The 15,109-nt window shown below is 42.8% G+C and overlaps 1 protein-coding gene across 4 annotated transcripts in view; it reads right to left on the bottom strand.

The window, feature by feature from the left end:
- LOC109491151 (membrane-spanning 4-domains subfamily A member 6B-like) overlaps window positions 1–14,548 on the bottom strand; it is a 34,356-nt gene extending 19,808 nt beyond the window's left edge. For 3 of the 4 annotated variants that reach the window (XM_034644761.1, XM_034644760.1, XM_034644762.1), the window contains exons 1-4: window positions 14,531–14,548; window positions 11,394–11,488; window positions 9,205–9,348; window positions 7,141–7,197 (exon numbers count right to left, since the gene is read on the bottom strand). In XM_034644761.1, coding sequence (XP_034500652.1) covers window positions 7,141–7,197; window positions 9,205–9,348; window positions 11,394–11,438 — 246 coding nt within the window. In that variant the 5' untranslated portion in view covers window positions 11,439–11,488; window positions 14,531–14,548. The remainder of the gene's footprint in view (window positions 1–7,140; window positions 7,198–9,204; window positions 9,349–11,393; window positions 11,489–14,530) is intronic. The other variant, XM_034644763.1, reaches the window with a different exon arrangement.
- Window positions 14,549–15,109: the final 561 nt, after the last annotated feature.

The raw sequence follows: 15,109 nt of genomic DNA, 5'->3' as shown, positions 1-15,109 counted from the left end.
CCTGCAACATGCTAAATGTGTTGGGGATAAACTCAGCCTTCTACGCAAGCATCTCACAATCAAATGGGGAGACAAGATGACAAACAGTTTCATTTAGTAAAATTTCATAAACGTCATGCTATGAATTAGCCTCAGGTCCAGGATTTGCCAGTGTCATTCCTACCCCAGTAAGGTGACCTTACTACTTAATACGTTTCTATAGTTCCCAACTTCCCTCAAGATAGCATCCATTCTCTTTAGAATGGCACTGTGGACCTTGCATGACTTGTGAAGAGAAACTCTGCCCCTTTGAGAAGGGACTCCATAGGTTTTGTATGTATGCATAAGGGACAGTTACATTTTAAAGAGGATTTTTTTTTTTTTTAATAATGGGAAGAAGGAGGTGATTTGATGCTGGTCAACCAAAGAAAGAACTTAAGTGGGCATAATCCAGGTGCTCTCCTCACTGGGTTAGTCTTCTTCTTAAATTTAAATTCTATTAGCCAACATATAGTACATCATTAGTTTTTGATGTATGTTCAATGATTCATTATTTGCGTTTAACACCCAGTGCACATTACATCAACGTTTAGTCTTTATGAAAGAAGTTTAAGAGACTTTACTATGACAGCCAGAAGAGGAAAGACCTACCTCCCTTTCTTTGATCTGTAGGAGGCGGAACCAGGGCATTGCCAATGAAATTCTCCTCCTAAGCGTTGTGAATCTTGAGCAAGTAACTTAAAGGTGAACAAAAGACTGGAATTCATTCCTAGAACTGCAGTTGGGATGTCATCCAGTGGGGGCACTGGGACCCCTGGGTGCTAGACAGAAGGTATGCTGTCTAGTAAAGGTAATGGCCAGATTCTCCTTGCTAAAAGACATAGCTATTGCTCTTCTGGGCTTCCTGTTTCTGGCCTCTGGAACTTTCTCAGATCCTATGTATTTTCTTTTTTTTTTTTATAATAATTTTTTATCCTGTTATGTTAGTCACTATACAGTATATCCTTAGTTTCTAATGTAGTGTTCCATGATTCATTATTTGGGTATAACACCCAGTGCACCATGCAATATGTGCCCTCCTTAATACCCATCACTGGCCTATTCCAGTCCCCCATCCCCCTCCCCTCCAAAGCCCTCAGTTTGTTTCCCAGAATCCACAGTCTCTCATGGTTCATTCCCCCTTCTGTTTACCCCCTCGTCATTCTTCTCTTCCTTCTCCTACTGATCTTTCTGCTACTTCTTATGTTCCATAAATGAGTGAAACCATATGATAATTGTCTTTCTTTGCTTGACTTATTTCACTTAGCAGAGAACTTCTCAAACTCAATACACGAGGAACAAATAATCAAATCAAAAAATGGGCAGAAGATATGAACAGACAATTTTCCAATGAGGACATACAAATGGCTAACAGACACATGAAAAAATGCTCAAAATCATTAGCCATCAGGGAAATTCAAATCAAAACCACCATTGAGACACCACCTTATGCCAGTTAGAATGGCAAAAATTGACAAGGCAGGAAACAACAAATGTTGGAGAGGATGTGGAAAGGGGATCCCTCCGACATTGTTGGTGGGAATGCAAGTTGGTACAGCCACTTTGGAAAACAGTGTGGAGGTCCCTTAAAAAGTTAAAAATTGATCTACGTTATAATCCAGCCATTGCACTACTGGGTATTTACCCCCAAAGATCCTATGTATTTTCTAAGCTCCGTCCTTCACCTCCTAGATTCTATGACCCTGGCTTCTTTCCAGTAGATCCTATCTTTCCTTGATATAGCCAGATTCAGTTCACAGTGGTGGACAAAACTGAGAAAATGTATTATGGAAGAGACAACAGTGTATACGAAATTTCAGAAGCATGGGAAAGGAGGTCTTCAGGAAATGAAGCTTTTGGTGTGGCTGGAATGCAGGGCATGAAGGGGAGTTGGTAAAATGTGGCTGGAGAAGTGGGTGGAGGATGGATTATGAGGAATCTAGCACGCTGTGCTAAGGGTTTCAATTCTCTCTTTTTGAAGTGTAAAGCTATACTGCTGAGTGTGTCGGCTAGAAAGCCTCTTCCTTAGAACAAAGCCAGGTTGTGGTATGCTCCAGCGAACGCACACTTACCATGCCTCTGTACACTTACCCTATGACCATTTATGAGGTCAGAGAGGCTTATGAACCAGGATCGCCTCTAGAAAGACATCTATGTTCCAAAAAAATCCTAATCAAGCATTTTTTTCATTTTTTTAATTTAAATTCAATTGGCCGACATACAGTACATCGTTAGTTTCAGAGGTAGAGTTCAACAATTCATCAGTTGTGTATAACAATGCTCATCACATCATGTGCCCTCCTTAATGCCCATCACCAATTACTCCATCTCCCACACACCTCCCCTCCAGCAGCTCTGAGTTTGTTTCCTATGGTTGAGAGTCTCTCATGGTTTGTCCACCTCTCTGATGACTTCCCATTCAGTTTTCCCTCCCGTCCCCTATGATCCTTGGCACTGTTTCTTACATTTCAAATATGAGTCAAGCATTTGAATTAAATATACAACGTTATTATTTTGAAGCATTCTGCTTTTGTCACGAGAGTGTGAGGAACTCCATGGATCAACTCCTCAGCCAAACTTGTGAAAATTACTAAAAAAACCTCCAATGTTTAAAATCTCTGAAAACAGTCCTTACGGCCTATGACAAATGAAGAAACATTTATTCAAGAAAATCTACTAAAACTCCATCAAAACTGTAGGGGTCTGTGGTATCTGAACCAAGATCCACGCCACTTGCCCCCTTCCCAGTGAGCAAGTCCAGTTTGGGTTGGAGTGGGATCCTTTCCCATCAGATCCCGCTCAGAGAGCTAGCTAGTGCTATTTCCCTTGGAGGAGGAGGTCATCTAATGAGCATTTCTAATCCTGCTTTCAGCTACCTGAAAGTGAGGCTAAGTTGCAGTGAGTGCAGCCAAGAGAGGTGGACTCTCTTCTTTTGCCTAGGCCCCCACCTGTGGGATGAGGGCTTGGTCTTGGTTGCAGTGCCAGCGAGAGTACTAGGCCTTGACCACACTTGCCCTTGTTTATGGGGTAGGGGTTCCACATCATGAGAGGCAAACAGAAGCCTGGGGCAGCTCCACTCTCAGCTATTAAAGTAGGGATGTCACTCAGAGAGAAGCACTCCATTGTCCCTGTGCGCCCCCCTCCCCCCCAGTCCTAGCACCAGAGCTTTGGCTCAGAGATGTTATCTGGGGGAGAAGTAGGTATCCTAGGGCGACTGTGGGTATACCTAAAGCTCCACCCACCCCTGAGAAGCAATCTAACACTGAGGGGGAGAAAGAGACTTCACTACATTATTTCCGCCAGCTCTTAAAAAAAAATCAAATAACAATAACAAGCCCTAGGGACACCTGGGCGGCTCAGTCAGTTAAGCATCTGCCTTTTGCTCAGGTCATGAACTCGGGGGCCTGGGATCAAGCCTTGCATTGGGCTCCCTGCTCAGTGAGGAGCCTGCTTTCCCCTCTGCCCCTCTCCCCTGCGCGTGCTCCCTCTCCCTCTCTCGCAAATAAACAAAATCTTTTAAAAAAGAAAAAACAATAACAAGCCGTAGGGTTGAGAATGAGTGCCCAAAGTTGCTACAGTATATTATTTGAAATGCCTAGTTTCCAACAACAAAAAATTTATGAGACAGGCAAAGCAAGAAAAGTGTATATATAGCTATACACTTTGACCTATAAACCAGGAAAAAAAGCAGGTAACAAACTGTGAGAGTGGCTGGATGTAATCTTTATTAGACAAAGATTTCAAAGTAGCATTATAAAGATGGCCAGAGAACTAAAGTAAATGATTAAACAAGTAAAGGAAGGTCTGCTGGCGATGTTGACTATGGACAACTTAATGGCAACAAGTTAGATAACCCGCATGAAATGAACAAATTCCTAGCAACGGGTCAACCACTGCAACTGACTCAAGAAGAAATAGAAAATCTGAATAGATCGATAACAAATTAAAAGATTTGAATTAATAATAAAAAAAAACCAACAAACCTTCCATGAAGAAAAGGCCCAGTTCCAGGGGTACCTGGGTGGCTCAGTCAGTTAAGTGTCTGCCTTCGGCTCAGGTCATGATCTCAGGGTCCTGGGATTGAGCCCCGCATCGGGCTCCCTGCCCCCCAGGGAGTCTGCTTCTCCTTCTCCCTCTGCCTCTCCCCTCACTCGTGCTCTCTCTCTCTCAACTAAATAAATAAAATCTTTAAAAAAAAGAAAAGGAAAAAGTCCAGTTCCAGATATAGTTACCTAAGCGGCTACAGATTTTTCCAGGTTATAATGAAAATACATAGGTATGTTTTCATAAAACAAAAGTTGTTAAACTCAAATATCTGGACCCGAGTAAGGGGGCCACATTATGCATTTCATTTTAAAAAAATAATTTAAAAAATGTTCTTGCAGAAGACATACACCCCACATTCTTTTTCTGCTTTAAATTGAAAGGATACACATGAATAAAATATAAGTAACATTGTATTCTTTAGGAAATGACATTAAACTAAGAAACTTTCTACTAAAAATATATTTTCTCCTCTTCTTAGTGTTCGGGTTGGAATGCCCTCGGGCTCGGTCCTGTTTCTCGTTTCTTCTTTGCTATGCCCTCCATTGGAGACCTTGACAAGTCTCATCGTCTTAAATATTATTTCATACCTAAGATTCCCAATTCCATCCTTCCAACTGCTCAAGACAAAAGCTTTGCTTAGTCCCTGATGCCTCTCTTTTTCTCTCACACCCTACACCAATCAGGAAATCCTGTTGGCTTCACCTTCAAATATATCCAGTAGCCAGGCACGTTTATCATCCCTTCCACCTGATCTACTCTGTCCAAACCACTGTCCTCTTCTCCCCAGCAGATTGCAAGAGCCCTGTAACCAGCCTCCCCGCCTCTACCCTGGCGCCTCTTGCACGCCGCTGTCAGAGAATTTCGGTAGGAATGATCCTTTCGAGACACAACCTTATCATGTCACCGCTCAGAATACTCTAATCTCTCCATGTTTTCCTCAGGGCGAAAGCTTGTGTAAGAGGCCCTACAGGATCAGGGCCCTATACCCTGAGCTATGCAGCTGAGGCCTCACTGGCCTCCTCGCCAGAACATACCAGACTTGCTTTCACTCTATGGCTTTTCCAATGGCTGATCCCTGTGCTGGGAATGCTGTTCCATCTGCTATCTGCATGGCTAACTTTCTCCCTCAGGCTTAGCTCCAATGCCTCCTACTTAATAATGATTCTTACTTGGATCGTCTTACTTCAACAGCCCCCAGTGGCAGCCCCTTTCATCTTTTCTTCTTTCCCCATGCTAGTTATCACCTTGTGAAGCACACTGTGTTATTTCCTTATTTGTCATGTTTATTGTCTTTATTCCCCTATTAGGATATAAGCTCCAGGGGGGTGATCAATCTTTGTCTGTGTGTTCACTGATACATCCCACACACCCAGAACATGCCTGCAAGTCAGAAAATATTTTGGATTGAGTTATTGGAATTTGAGCACCTGATACGAGGTGTGGGGGGTGCATTTTGGTACCTAAGTATAACAGAATATTGTGTTGCCACTAGAACAGTTTTTCCAAAAAAACCATTTTTTTTTCATGACTTGATAAATAATAATTTGATTTCTCCTTGTGAAGTTAAGCCACATTCGCTTGGGAATTTCCTGGACAAGTATCCCTGAGGTAGAGGGGTCAAGTGCTTCTAGAGAAGGAAATAGATTGCTCTACGTGAGACACGAAGAGGAGTTCATTTTTGCTTCTTGAACTGGAGTGAGGAGAGGGAAAGGGAGGGCAGAAAACAGAGCAATGCTAGAGGTTGGGGGGTGAATTACAGGGGGAGCCAGATCCTGGCTAGAACTTAGAAACTAGAGTCATAATCTGACCCCACCATCCCTCAAATAAAAACAAAACAAAACAAAAACAAACCCAAAAACCTTTTTTGTGAGTTTTTGGGAAAACCAAGCAAGTGGCCAATTTTGTTCACCNTATTGCATGGTGCACTGGGTGTTATACGCAACTAATGAAGCATCAAACTTTACATCAGAATCAGGGGATGTACTGTATGGTGATTAACATAATATAATAAAATAAAATTAATTATAAAAAAAAAAAATCTTAAAAAATAAATGAAGTGTGGTATAAAGTAGGTAGAAGTAACAGAAAGTTTTAGTTTGTAGCAATTTTGACAGCAACAAATAAGACTTTAAAAAAAAANTAGGATAAATTGATGTTAACAGTGGTAGATGTTAAAAAAAAAAAGGTGTAAAAACATAATGCCCATAGTTATTGCCACCAAGCTGCTGCCGAGCCCATCCTTTTGGGAGGTGGGGGGAAAGTAGGCAGACCTTTCACTGAATTATGAAACAACAGTTCTTCAGTTTCTTCTTTCCCCAGTCCCTGAGTCCCTGAAAGAACCCTGCCTTTTGGTTAGCGGAGCTAACACTTACGGAGTGCTCACTGTGTGTCGGGGGGCTGCTGCTTATTTGCTCATTTAATCCTCCCCACAATCCTTCGAGGTGGGGGTGGGGTGGGGAGGAGCCGCTTGTTTTTCAAAAGCACAGAGCAAGAAGTCACTTGCCCGAGTTCACACAGTCAGTGGTAGGGTAGTCAGAATTCGAATTCAGGCAATGGACCTCTAGAACTGTGATCCTAACCACGGTGGGAGAAGTTCTAAAGGAAAACGTGACTCCTTCGTCGGCTCTATTTTAATAATACCTCATCTGTAGTCTGGGTTTGCTGAAGGCAATTCTCTTTTCACACATTATTTTGTCTTATGCCCTTATCCCTAACCAAACACTGATATCCTAAGCTTGCCCACCTGCTTTTCCTCCCTTCTCAGGTTTGACCCCAGGTTAGTTTTGTTTGGTTATATATACCTCTTTAGATAGCTTGAAAAGATTTATTCCATCAAAATCCTCACATCTGACACCTTATAAACCTTGTTTGCACACTGCACCCTCCACAACACCCATACTTAAACGTGCATTGGAGTGCATCCTTGCAAAAATTAAATGACTTCTTTCCTATCCAAACAATTGGAAAAGTTTTAAGCCCCCCAAAAAGTTGCTTCAGAAGTAATATTTTCTTCTCTTCAGTTTATGCCAGGTAATCTCTTTATCTTTGGCATTGCTCCAAACCGTTTCAACATACCTTGTACTTTGTGGAATGCTTCTGTGCTCGTACGCTGGTGGATCCCGAGAAGATGAACTGGGGATAGAAACAGGCATTTGTAAACACCCACGCCTGCTGATAGTCCCCTAAACAAGTACTTTTGTGATGGTAACGACATCTTGAGATCTACAGTGACTTCTCAGAGGAAGGAGGTTTTAATTACTTCAGCTCTGGGATGACCACATGTAGACACTCTACAAAATGGATTCAGCATTTCTCTGTTACAGGTGTCACAGAGATGAGAAGACATTTTTAACCTCTCTAGTCATTAAGGAGCTTTTGTGCTGGCGATGGGACTCAGCGACCTCACAATGACTTTGGGGGGAATGAGCAGTAGGCAGTTCGTTTCCTTGGACTGTCATTTATTATTAAGCTCATGATATAAACTACTGCTGAGATCAGTAATCCCTACTGGCCAGTGGGGCGAGGCTCTCACTTGCCAGAACTTTCCCCACTAACAATGCAGAAGGAAGATTTCATCAATAGGAAATAGTTTCAGAAAGCATTTGCTTTGAAGAGTGACAGGTTGTCTTCCACAAACGTCATGTCCTGAGCGCGAACATCCCCTTCCTGGCAGCAGTTGAAAGAATTGTTGCTTCTGATATAACAAGAATTTATTTTCCCCGATGGTAGACCTTATACCGGCCTTCAGTCTGCCCGTGGCACTAACAGAGATGACTCATCTGAAGGGGGCTGGGAATCTTGCAGTCCAGGAAAATGAGTTCCTGTCATGTAAGCAGAGGCACCTTAGCCTGGCGCTTCACTTCTGGGTCACTTGGTAGAAGTTACATGCATTTTCCAAGTCTCGGTTTCCTAATTTGTAAAATGGGGATCAGTAAGAGTGATCACGGAGTTGCTATGGCAATGTATAGAACAGACCTGAAGCGCTTTCAGAAGGTGCCCGATACACACTAGTATGAAATTGAATAATTATTATTTGTGGCTAATTTCTGCTGTTAGCTTCTTTTCTAGATCGTGGACTTAGGATCCTTTCTCGGTGCCTTGTAATGGGTGATTCATTGTACTCTTTCAGCTTAAAGCATTTCTCTTTATGACATACAATTCTTTCCAGCATTGGTAAATGCCCTTAACTTGAGGACTCACGATTTAGGAAAGCTTCTAAGGAAATGTCTCCCATCCAGAACTCTTATTACTATGTGTCAGAGCCCTTTCACAAAAAGTTATTCATATCTTCTCTCCCTTGAAGCCCTGTTTTGGTTGAGGAGTGCAAAAGGGTGGGTCAAGAACTAATAAAACTCTTTCTCCTCCAAGGGGAAATTTGGCTTTGGGTTAACTTTCTAACTCTGTTCGGTTGGACACTTGATACAATTGGAGTACCAGTTGTGTCGCTAGGTCATGTTGCTAATGAATATAATGACCCCTGATGGATAATTTGCTTCTGGATTGGATGTAACTGTGAGCAAATAGTAACTTGTGGAAAGCCATGGCTTTGGGCTTCCCTGAGTGTAGTGCCTTATAATTGGGCATGTCCCTATTGGGCACCTCAGCAACGATGACTACGAAATTATTACAGTGTCCTTACTAGAAATACCCACTTTAGAAATCTTGGTTTCATTTCCCCAAATTCCTGTTTGCCCTCTCATGTCTTTTCTTTTTTCTTTATGTAACCTCTCTAAAAATCACTACTAAAGCCCCAGACTTTAAGTTCAGTCAGGCCTCTGCATTTTCACTCTGAAAAAAAAAAAAACACAACAAAAAACAAAACCAAGCCAAAGAAAAGCCTTGTAGTTATCCGGATAGCCGCTCTCTTTATTGCTCTTCAAGCATGCTCTCTCAAAATCTCTTCTGCATGCACACCTTACCTCCTCAAGGAACCCATCAAAACATGCAACAAACATAAAGAGACTCTTCCTAAGTATATACTCTCCACCCCCACCATTTTGTTAAGGCTGTTTCCATAGTAAAATGAGCTCCATGGAGTCAGACGCTGGGCTTTTACCCATTGCTTGATCTCTTGAGTAATTTACTGGACAAATTAGAAAACAATATAAATTCAAATCGGTAGCACCATGGTTTACTCACAAATGGCGATGACCCAAATACGTAAATTAGTGTAACAATGACAGGGATAGAACCAGTATTTTTTCTGTCCTCTTCTTCGAGAAATAATGCATAACAGAGAAACCCCAACGCATAGTAAAGCAGGCCGTTCATGATTTGCACAGCCTGTGAGAAGAGAGAGTCATCATTATTACTCAAGTAAAATCTATCACGGATGATTACAGTGTGTTGACTGAAATGTCATGGCAATACCCAGCTTATCCTGGTATTTCTCAAGCAGTGATGAAAGAACTACGTGTCGGGGAAGGACCAAGATGGATAAAGAAAGGGCAGCCACAAATGGATGGTGAGGTCTCCATGTCTATTTAAATAGGGAATATGTGCTTTTGTTTCATAGACGTCTTCAGAGATATTTCATATCTAATTTTCTAGTTGGCTCTGGTTAAATAAAAAGCAGGGCCCATTTGTCTGTTTGATTCAGGAGGACACATGACCCAAAGACAGGGCTACTGGCCTTGAGGATCACTCAGGCTCTGCCTCGACATCCTTCTCCTTTGTACCGTTGGAGCTGTGAGATCAACTCTGGCTGGCAGGTGAGTTCTCGTTCTCTACCACCAACCCAAAAGGGTACTTTTGGATCTTGCCTTCATTCTTCATCCTCTCTTGTCTGAGAGTTGAGCTTCGGTTTCCTTTTGCTCTGCCCACTCTCATTCTCTGTGCTGACTTTTGTAACTATACTCTGGACCAGAGCCCTAGGCTTTGTTCAAAAAAAACATGAAGGAAGACTCTCCAATAACCCCTGACTTTCCATAATTCTTATGTGAAGTCTTCTCGGGGGTTTTGTGTGGAGTTGGGCCTTATTCTCCAGATGGAGTAGAGCCATGGTCACACACCAGTGACAAGGGTACCTGCAAGCGCCGAAGCAGGCAGGGGGAAGGTCAGCCTTTTGTTCCAGCCAGGCCTTCACCTGATTGGATGAGGCACATCCACAGTATGGAAGGCAATCTGCCTTACTCAAAGTTCACTGATTTACATGTTAACCTCCTCTAAAAACACCTTCACAGGAGGGGGTGGGGAAATGGGCAAAATGGACCAAAGGGAGTGGGAGACACAGGCTTCCAGTTATGGATGAATAAGTCACAGGAATAAAAGGTACAGCATAAGGAATATAGTCAGTGGTATTATAATAGTATTGCAGGGTGACAGGTGGTAGCTCCATTTGCAGTGAGAATAGCATAAGGTCTAGACTTGTCCAGTCACCGTGTTGTACACTTGAGACTAATGTAGCATTGTGTGTCAACTGCACATCAATAAAAATAAATAAATAAATAAATAAATAAATAAATAAATAAATAAATAAATAAAATAAAGATGCATTCACAAAAACACCCCAAATAATTGGACCAATGATCTGGGCACCCTATGGCCCATGTGACCAACGATCTGGGCACCCCTTGGCCCAAGTAAGTTGACACATAAAATGAATTGTCACAGAAAGTCAAGAAGTGGCTATTGGGTGATGAGATTCCTCTCCCTTGAAGTTTACACTGAGACAACACAAAAGCATGCATTTATTGGTTACTCATGCCTTGATCTGGCACATGGGGGATGGCCATTGGGATGGGATCAAAGGACTTGCCCACTATTGTCACACTCTTCAGAATCAACCCCTTTCTGGGCCATGAATCCACTGACTTACTCTGAGTTCAGTGGAGGACTCAGGAGGATTTAGTAGGAGGAACTCAGTAGAAGATCCTAAACCCTTCATCCTCTTTGAGGTGGTGGATCTCACTGGTAGGCCAGTGATGGCCAGTGACAGGCCTATCCCTTCTCACACACATTGCCATGACTGCTGTCCAGGCCAGATAAAGAGACAAGGAGCAAGCAATCCAGCTGTAAAACCCCATGGCGATGGGGGATGAGGTAGAGAAAGCCAAAAAGGCAAAATGGACCTTCTCATTGCTTACAAGATTCATAATGAATCTCAGAGTGTATTTGTTAAAATCCTGGGTAGACTGTGATGCTTTTGAACTATTCAGAAATGGTTTGTGGATCCATAATTTGTGTCCAATTACCTATGGCCTCAGAATACTTTAACCAACTTTTCTTCCTTTGGGGAGTTCATTGTAGATGTAGGCAATGTCTTCCCTTTTATGTTAGGAAGATGCAATACTCATCATTTATTAACCTAAATAGCACTTAGTTCTTACCCCCAATGCTCTGGTCTCCAATCTTAGGGTATAACTTCTTGGCATTTTAATTAAGATATGGTATAGAAACTGTAGAGAATGAATGGACTCCTTTTCTGTAGACAAATACAGAGAAAAGTTAAACTATTATTTTTTAGATAAGACACTTCATATTGCAGCCTCTGGTTTTCTACTACTTTCCTTGAAAGAAGATTTGAATCAACTCATTGATATTAGTCTCTGTTACATACCTAATAACCAAGAGATACTTCTCAGGTTTCATGTTGTCATCATGGTCTTTAAATGAGACTGAGAAGTTTATTTTTTGATATAAGTGCCCCACTCCCATTATTTTCACCTTTTCTAAGAATTACATCCTCCCATAAATCCCTAGGGTCACCCAAGTTTGGGATCCTGGTTGCCATGTTTGGTCTTCACAAGAATATCTCTCAATCTAGCCACAATTGCTTTGATAAGTTGTGGACACCTTACTGTAATTGAGCCAATCATAGCTCCCTTCCCAGGAAATTATATTTAGCACTAAGACAATATAGTCCCAACCTGGGCTTGGAAAGAAGAGTGAAGGAACCCCTAGAGTAAAGAGATGGAAGGAGAGTATTACCTAAAGATTCTGATGGTTCTCACTTCCCTGATTCTGATTGCTTTTTTAGACCTATCTTTGAGCCACATCTGCCTGCATCTTTAAGACAAATTCCTCTTTATTTTAGTTAAAACTAGTGTAAGAGGATGTACATCAAGTGAGAATTTTTCATAATGTTCCAGAAAAATGGCTAGGTACTAAAAAAACTTGGGACAACAGGCAGTATTTTGCATCTTAGGTTGATTAAACTGCCAGAGGTTGTGCCTAGCAGCTTTCTCCAAGGGCTTATTGGTAGGTGATGGTTCAGAGAAGTAGCCACGGTCAATTGAATTATTGTCCCTAATTATTGTTTCCCTTTTCTCTGTTACAGAGTCCTACACTTTCACATGCTGCCTTGTAACTTGCAGTGTCCACCCTTCACTCCATGGAAGGAATATATCTCTATACTTTGCTGATATTGGATGTGACCCTGGACCATGTTTTGACCATGCTGATCCAGTGTGAGGGACATGACACATGCCAAGCTTGAGCCAAAAACCTGCTGAGGTATTGTAAGTTTCTATCATTTCCCTCTGTTGTGAGGTTAACATTTCTGAGGATTTTGCTGCATTTTAGTGTAGATCCCAGAATGAAGACACATGGAGGCAGGCCCACAGCTGACCTGCAGCATCGAACAAAACCCCAGAAAGTGAAAAATTAACATTTGTTCTTATAAGACTGAAATTATGTGGTTATTATATCTACAACCCTGGCACCAACCAACACCTCTGGTTTGATAAGAGGAGGAGAGGGGAGAGAAGACAGAATTTTTGGAAATGAAGTGTTGGTAAAGCTTCACATTCAGAATAGGGGGTCTTTCAAGATTGTGAGACTAGCTTTAACTTCTCTGTTGGTGTCTGTTTTCCAGGAGATGCAGTGGCTTGCCCTTGTGTTGGCTAAACAAAGGAAGAGACAATTGGAGAGAAATTACACAGAGGGAGTGACTGCTTAAAAAGAGAAGACCAGAGGGTGCCTGGGTGGCTCAGTTGGCTAAGCGTCTATCTTTGGCTTAGGTCATGATCCCAGGTACCTGGGATTGAGCCCCATGTCTGCTTAGCAGGGAGTCTGCTTCTCCTTCTCCCTCTGCTGCCGCTACCCCTGCTTGTGCTCTCTCTCTCTGTCAAATAAATAAATTAAATCTTAAAAAAAAAAAAGAAGGCCAGGACCAAGCCATCCCTCTACAATGCAGTTGCAGGCATAAAGTTTTAGGAGAAAGATCTCTCTGGTGGCCCTGGGCTGACATGAGATTGGGGCTACAATTTTGCAGAGAATACTATTAGTATGAGGGGGAAGGATGGCTGGCAAAGACAACAAAAGAGGGGCTTACTTCCAGGGAATATGGCTGGATTCCATGAATTTAGATGTAATTAATAGGGTAGAGAGTTTTGATAGTTAATAAAGTCTAAACCGTAAGAATACATGTGACTCAGACCCCTCCAAAATAAATGTTTCTAGCTTGGTTCCCCAAATTTGCCCAACAGAAGAAGTAGAGCTTTTGCTCACTGTTTAATCTCCTGTGTAACCCTAGCGCTCATGCTCGGTTCTCTAATTGTCTTTTCTTTCACAAGGAATCAGGAGGGGAGTTACTGCAGAAAAGCATAATGTGTCTGGACATTCTCTTCTTGAAAGAGAACAAGGATGCTGTCGAGAATGTTAGAGACAGTGCACAAAGGACAAAGAAACCAGGTTAATGGGGCCTTCACTGGCTGAGTTGAGACAATTTGAACAACCAAAGAAGAATAAAAATCATGACCATTTAAAATGATCTGTCTGCAAAAGGCCATGAATTCATCATGATACACAAAAGGGAACTTGAGGTGTTAATAAAGGTGATTATAATGCCTATGAAATGTGAACATGTTAGGATGTATTTCATTTTTCATTGATTTGAGGAGTAGGAAGGTGTAAATATGCACACGCGTATTTCACTTCTTCCTTTAAGGGGATATCCATTCGTAAAGCACAAATGAATGCATATAGATATAGATATTTACGTGAATAAATAGGAAAGATAGACTCGAATATTACGAGTAAGCTCTATGGTCCACTGGTGGCTATTTCTGATATAAGGGGCAGCCAAGAGTTGATTAACACCACAGGTTTCCTTCATTTCCCAGGTAGAAAAGATGGGCAGTGATTACCAATGAATGTTATTTGCGAACGATCGCTAATTTAAAGATAGGTCCACACTACATTTCAAGATGACCAATTAGCCAAACGTCCCATAGAAGAGAATTAACTGCTCAGACTCAGTCTGCCATCGCTTATTCACTGTAAACCCCATTACACTGAAAGTTTAAGGGGGCATTCATGCATTGTGATAAACACTGATCATACAAAATAGCTGAAATCCAGACTCAAGAATATCTCGTGCGGAGATTTGAAGCATTAGGATAAAAAGAGAAAACAAACGGTTTCAAATGGGAACCCAGATCGGGTGGATGCTGAGAACTGCAGGCCTGGGTTTATAACGGTGCTGCAACTCACAAGGTCATCTCTCGCTTCGGCGATTACTTACTTCAGCTATACAAGGTTCTCCCAGGCAATGCTTGGTAAGCCACCTAGCCGTCCGAATGGGGCTGAAACGCGTAGGATGAGCATGGATCTTCTCCACTCAAGTATTGTTACCGGTAAAACATTCCTAGCGATGGGGGAACCCAGGACGAGGCAGTCCAGGGAGCCAGGGCCTGGCAACCTCTGCTTCAGGGTGACAGGGTTTGAGTCCTAGAGGCAACCCGCCAAGGCTCCCTACATGGATGTCATGCCCTGATCACAGGGCCAGAGGAGGGTGATCCTGCAGGGGGCGCTCTCAATTCCTCAATTCGGGGCCTTCCAGCCCGGGGAGCCGGGTGGGCGCTGCTTCCTCGGTTGTGGCCCTCATCCCCTGCCTCGTGAGTGTGGTTCCAACGCTGCGGTTGTGGCCAAGAGTGCGGCTGCGGGGGCGGGGGGCGCTGCGGGAGGCGCTGCGCGAGGAGCCGCGCGAGGAGCCCCGCGCGGGCCCCCGGGGGCGTGGTGAGACCCCCGCAGTTCCGTGGAGCCGGCAAGCTCCCATGATGAGGGTGGGGCAGTGAATAGGCTAAGAGCGATGCCACCCTTA

The sequence above is a fragment of the Ailuropoda melanoleuca genome, chromosome 16, assembly GCF_002007445.2.
Source record: "Ailuropoda melanoleuca isolate Jingjing chromosome 16, ASM200744v2, whole genome shotgun sequence".
NCBI classification, from domain to species: domain Eukaryota; kingdom Metazoa; phylum Chordata; class Mammalia; order Carnivora; family Ursidae; genus Ailuropoda; species Ailuropoda melanoleuca.
This window is presented reverse-complemented; position numbering and strand designations above follow the sequence as displayed.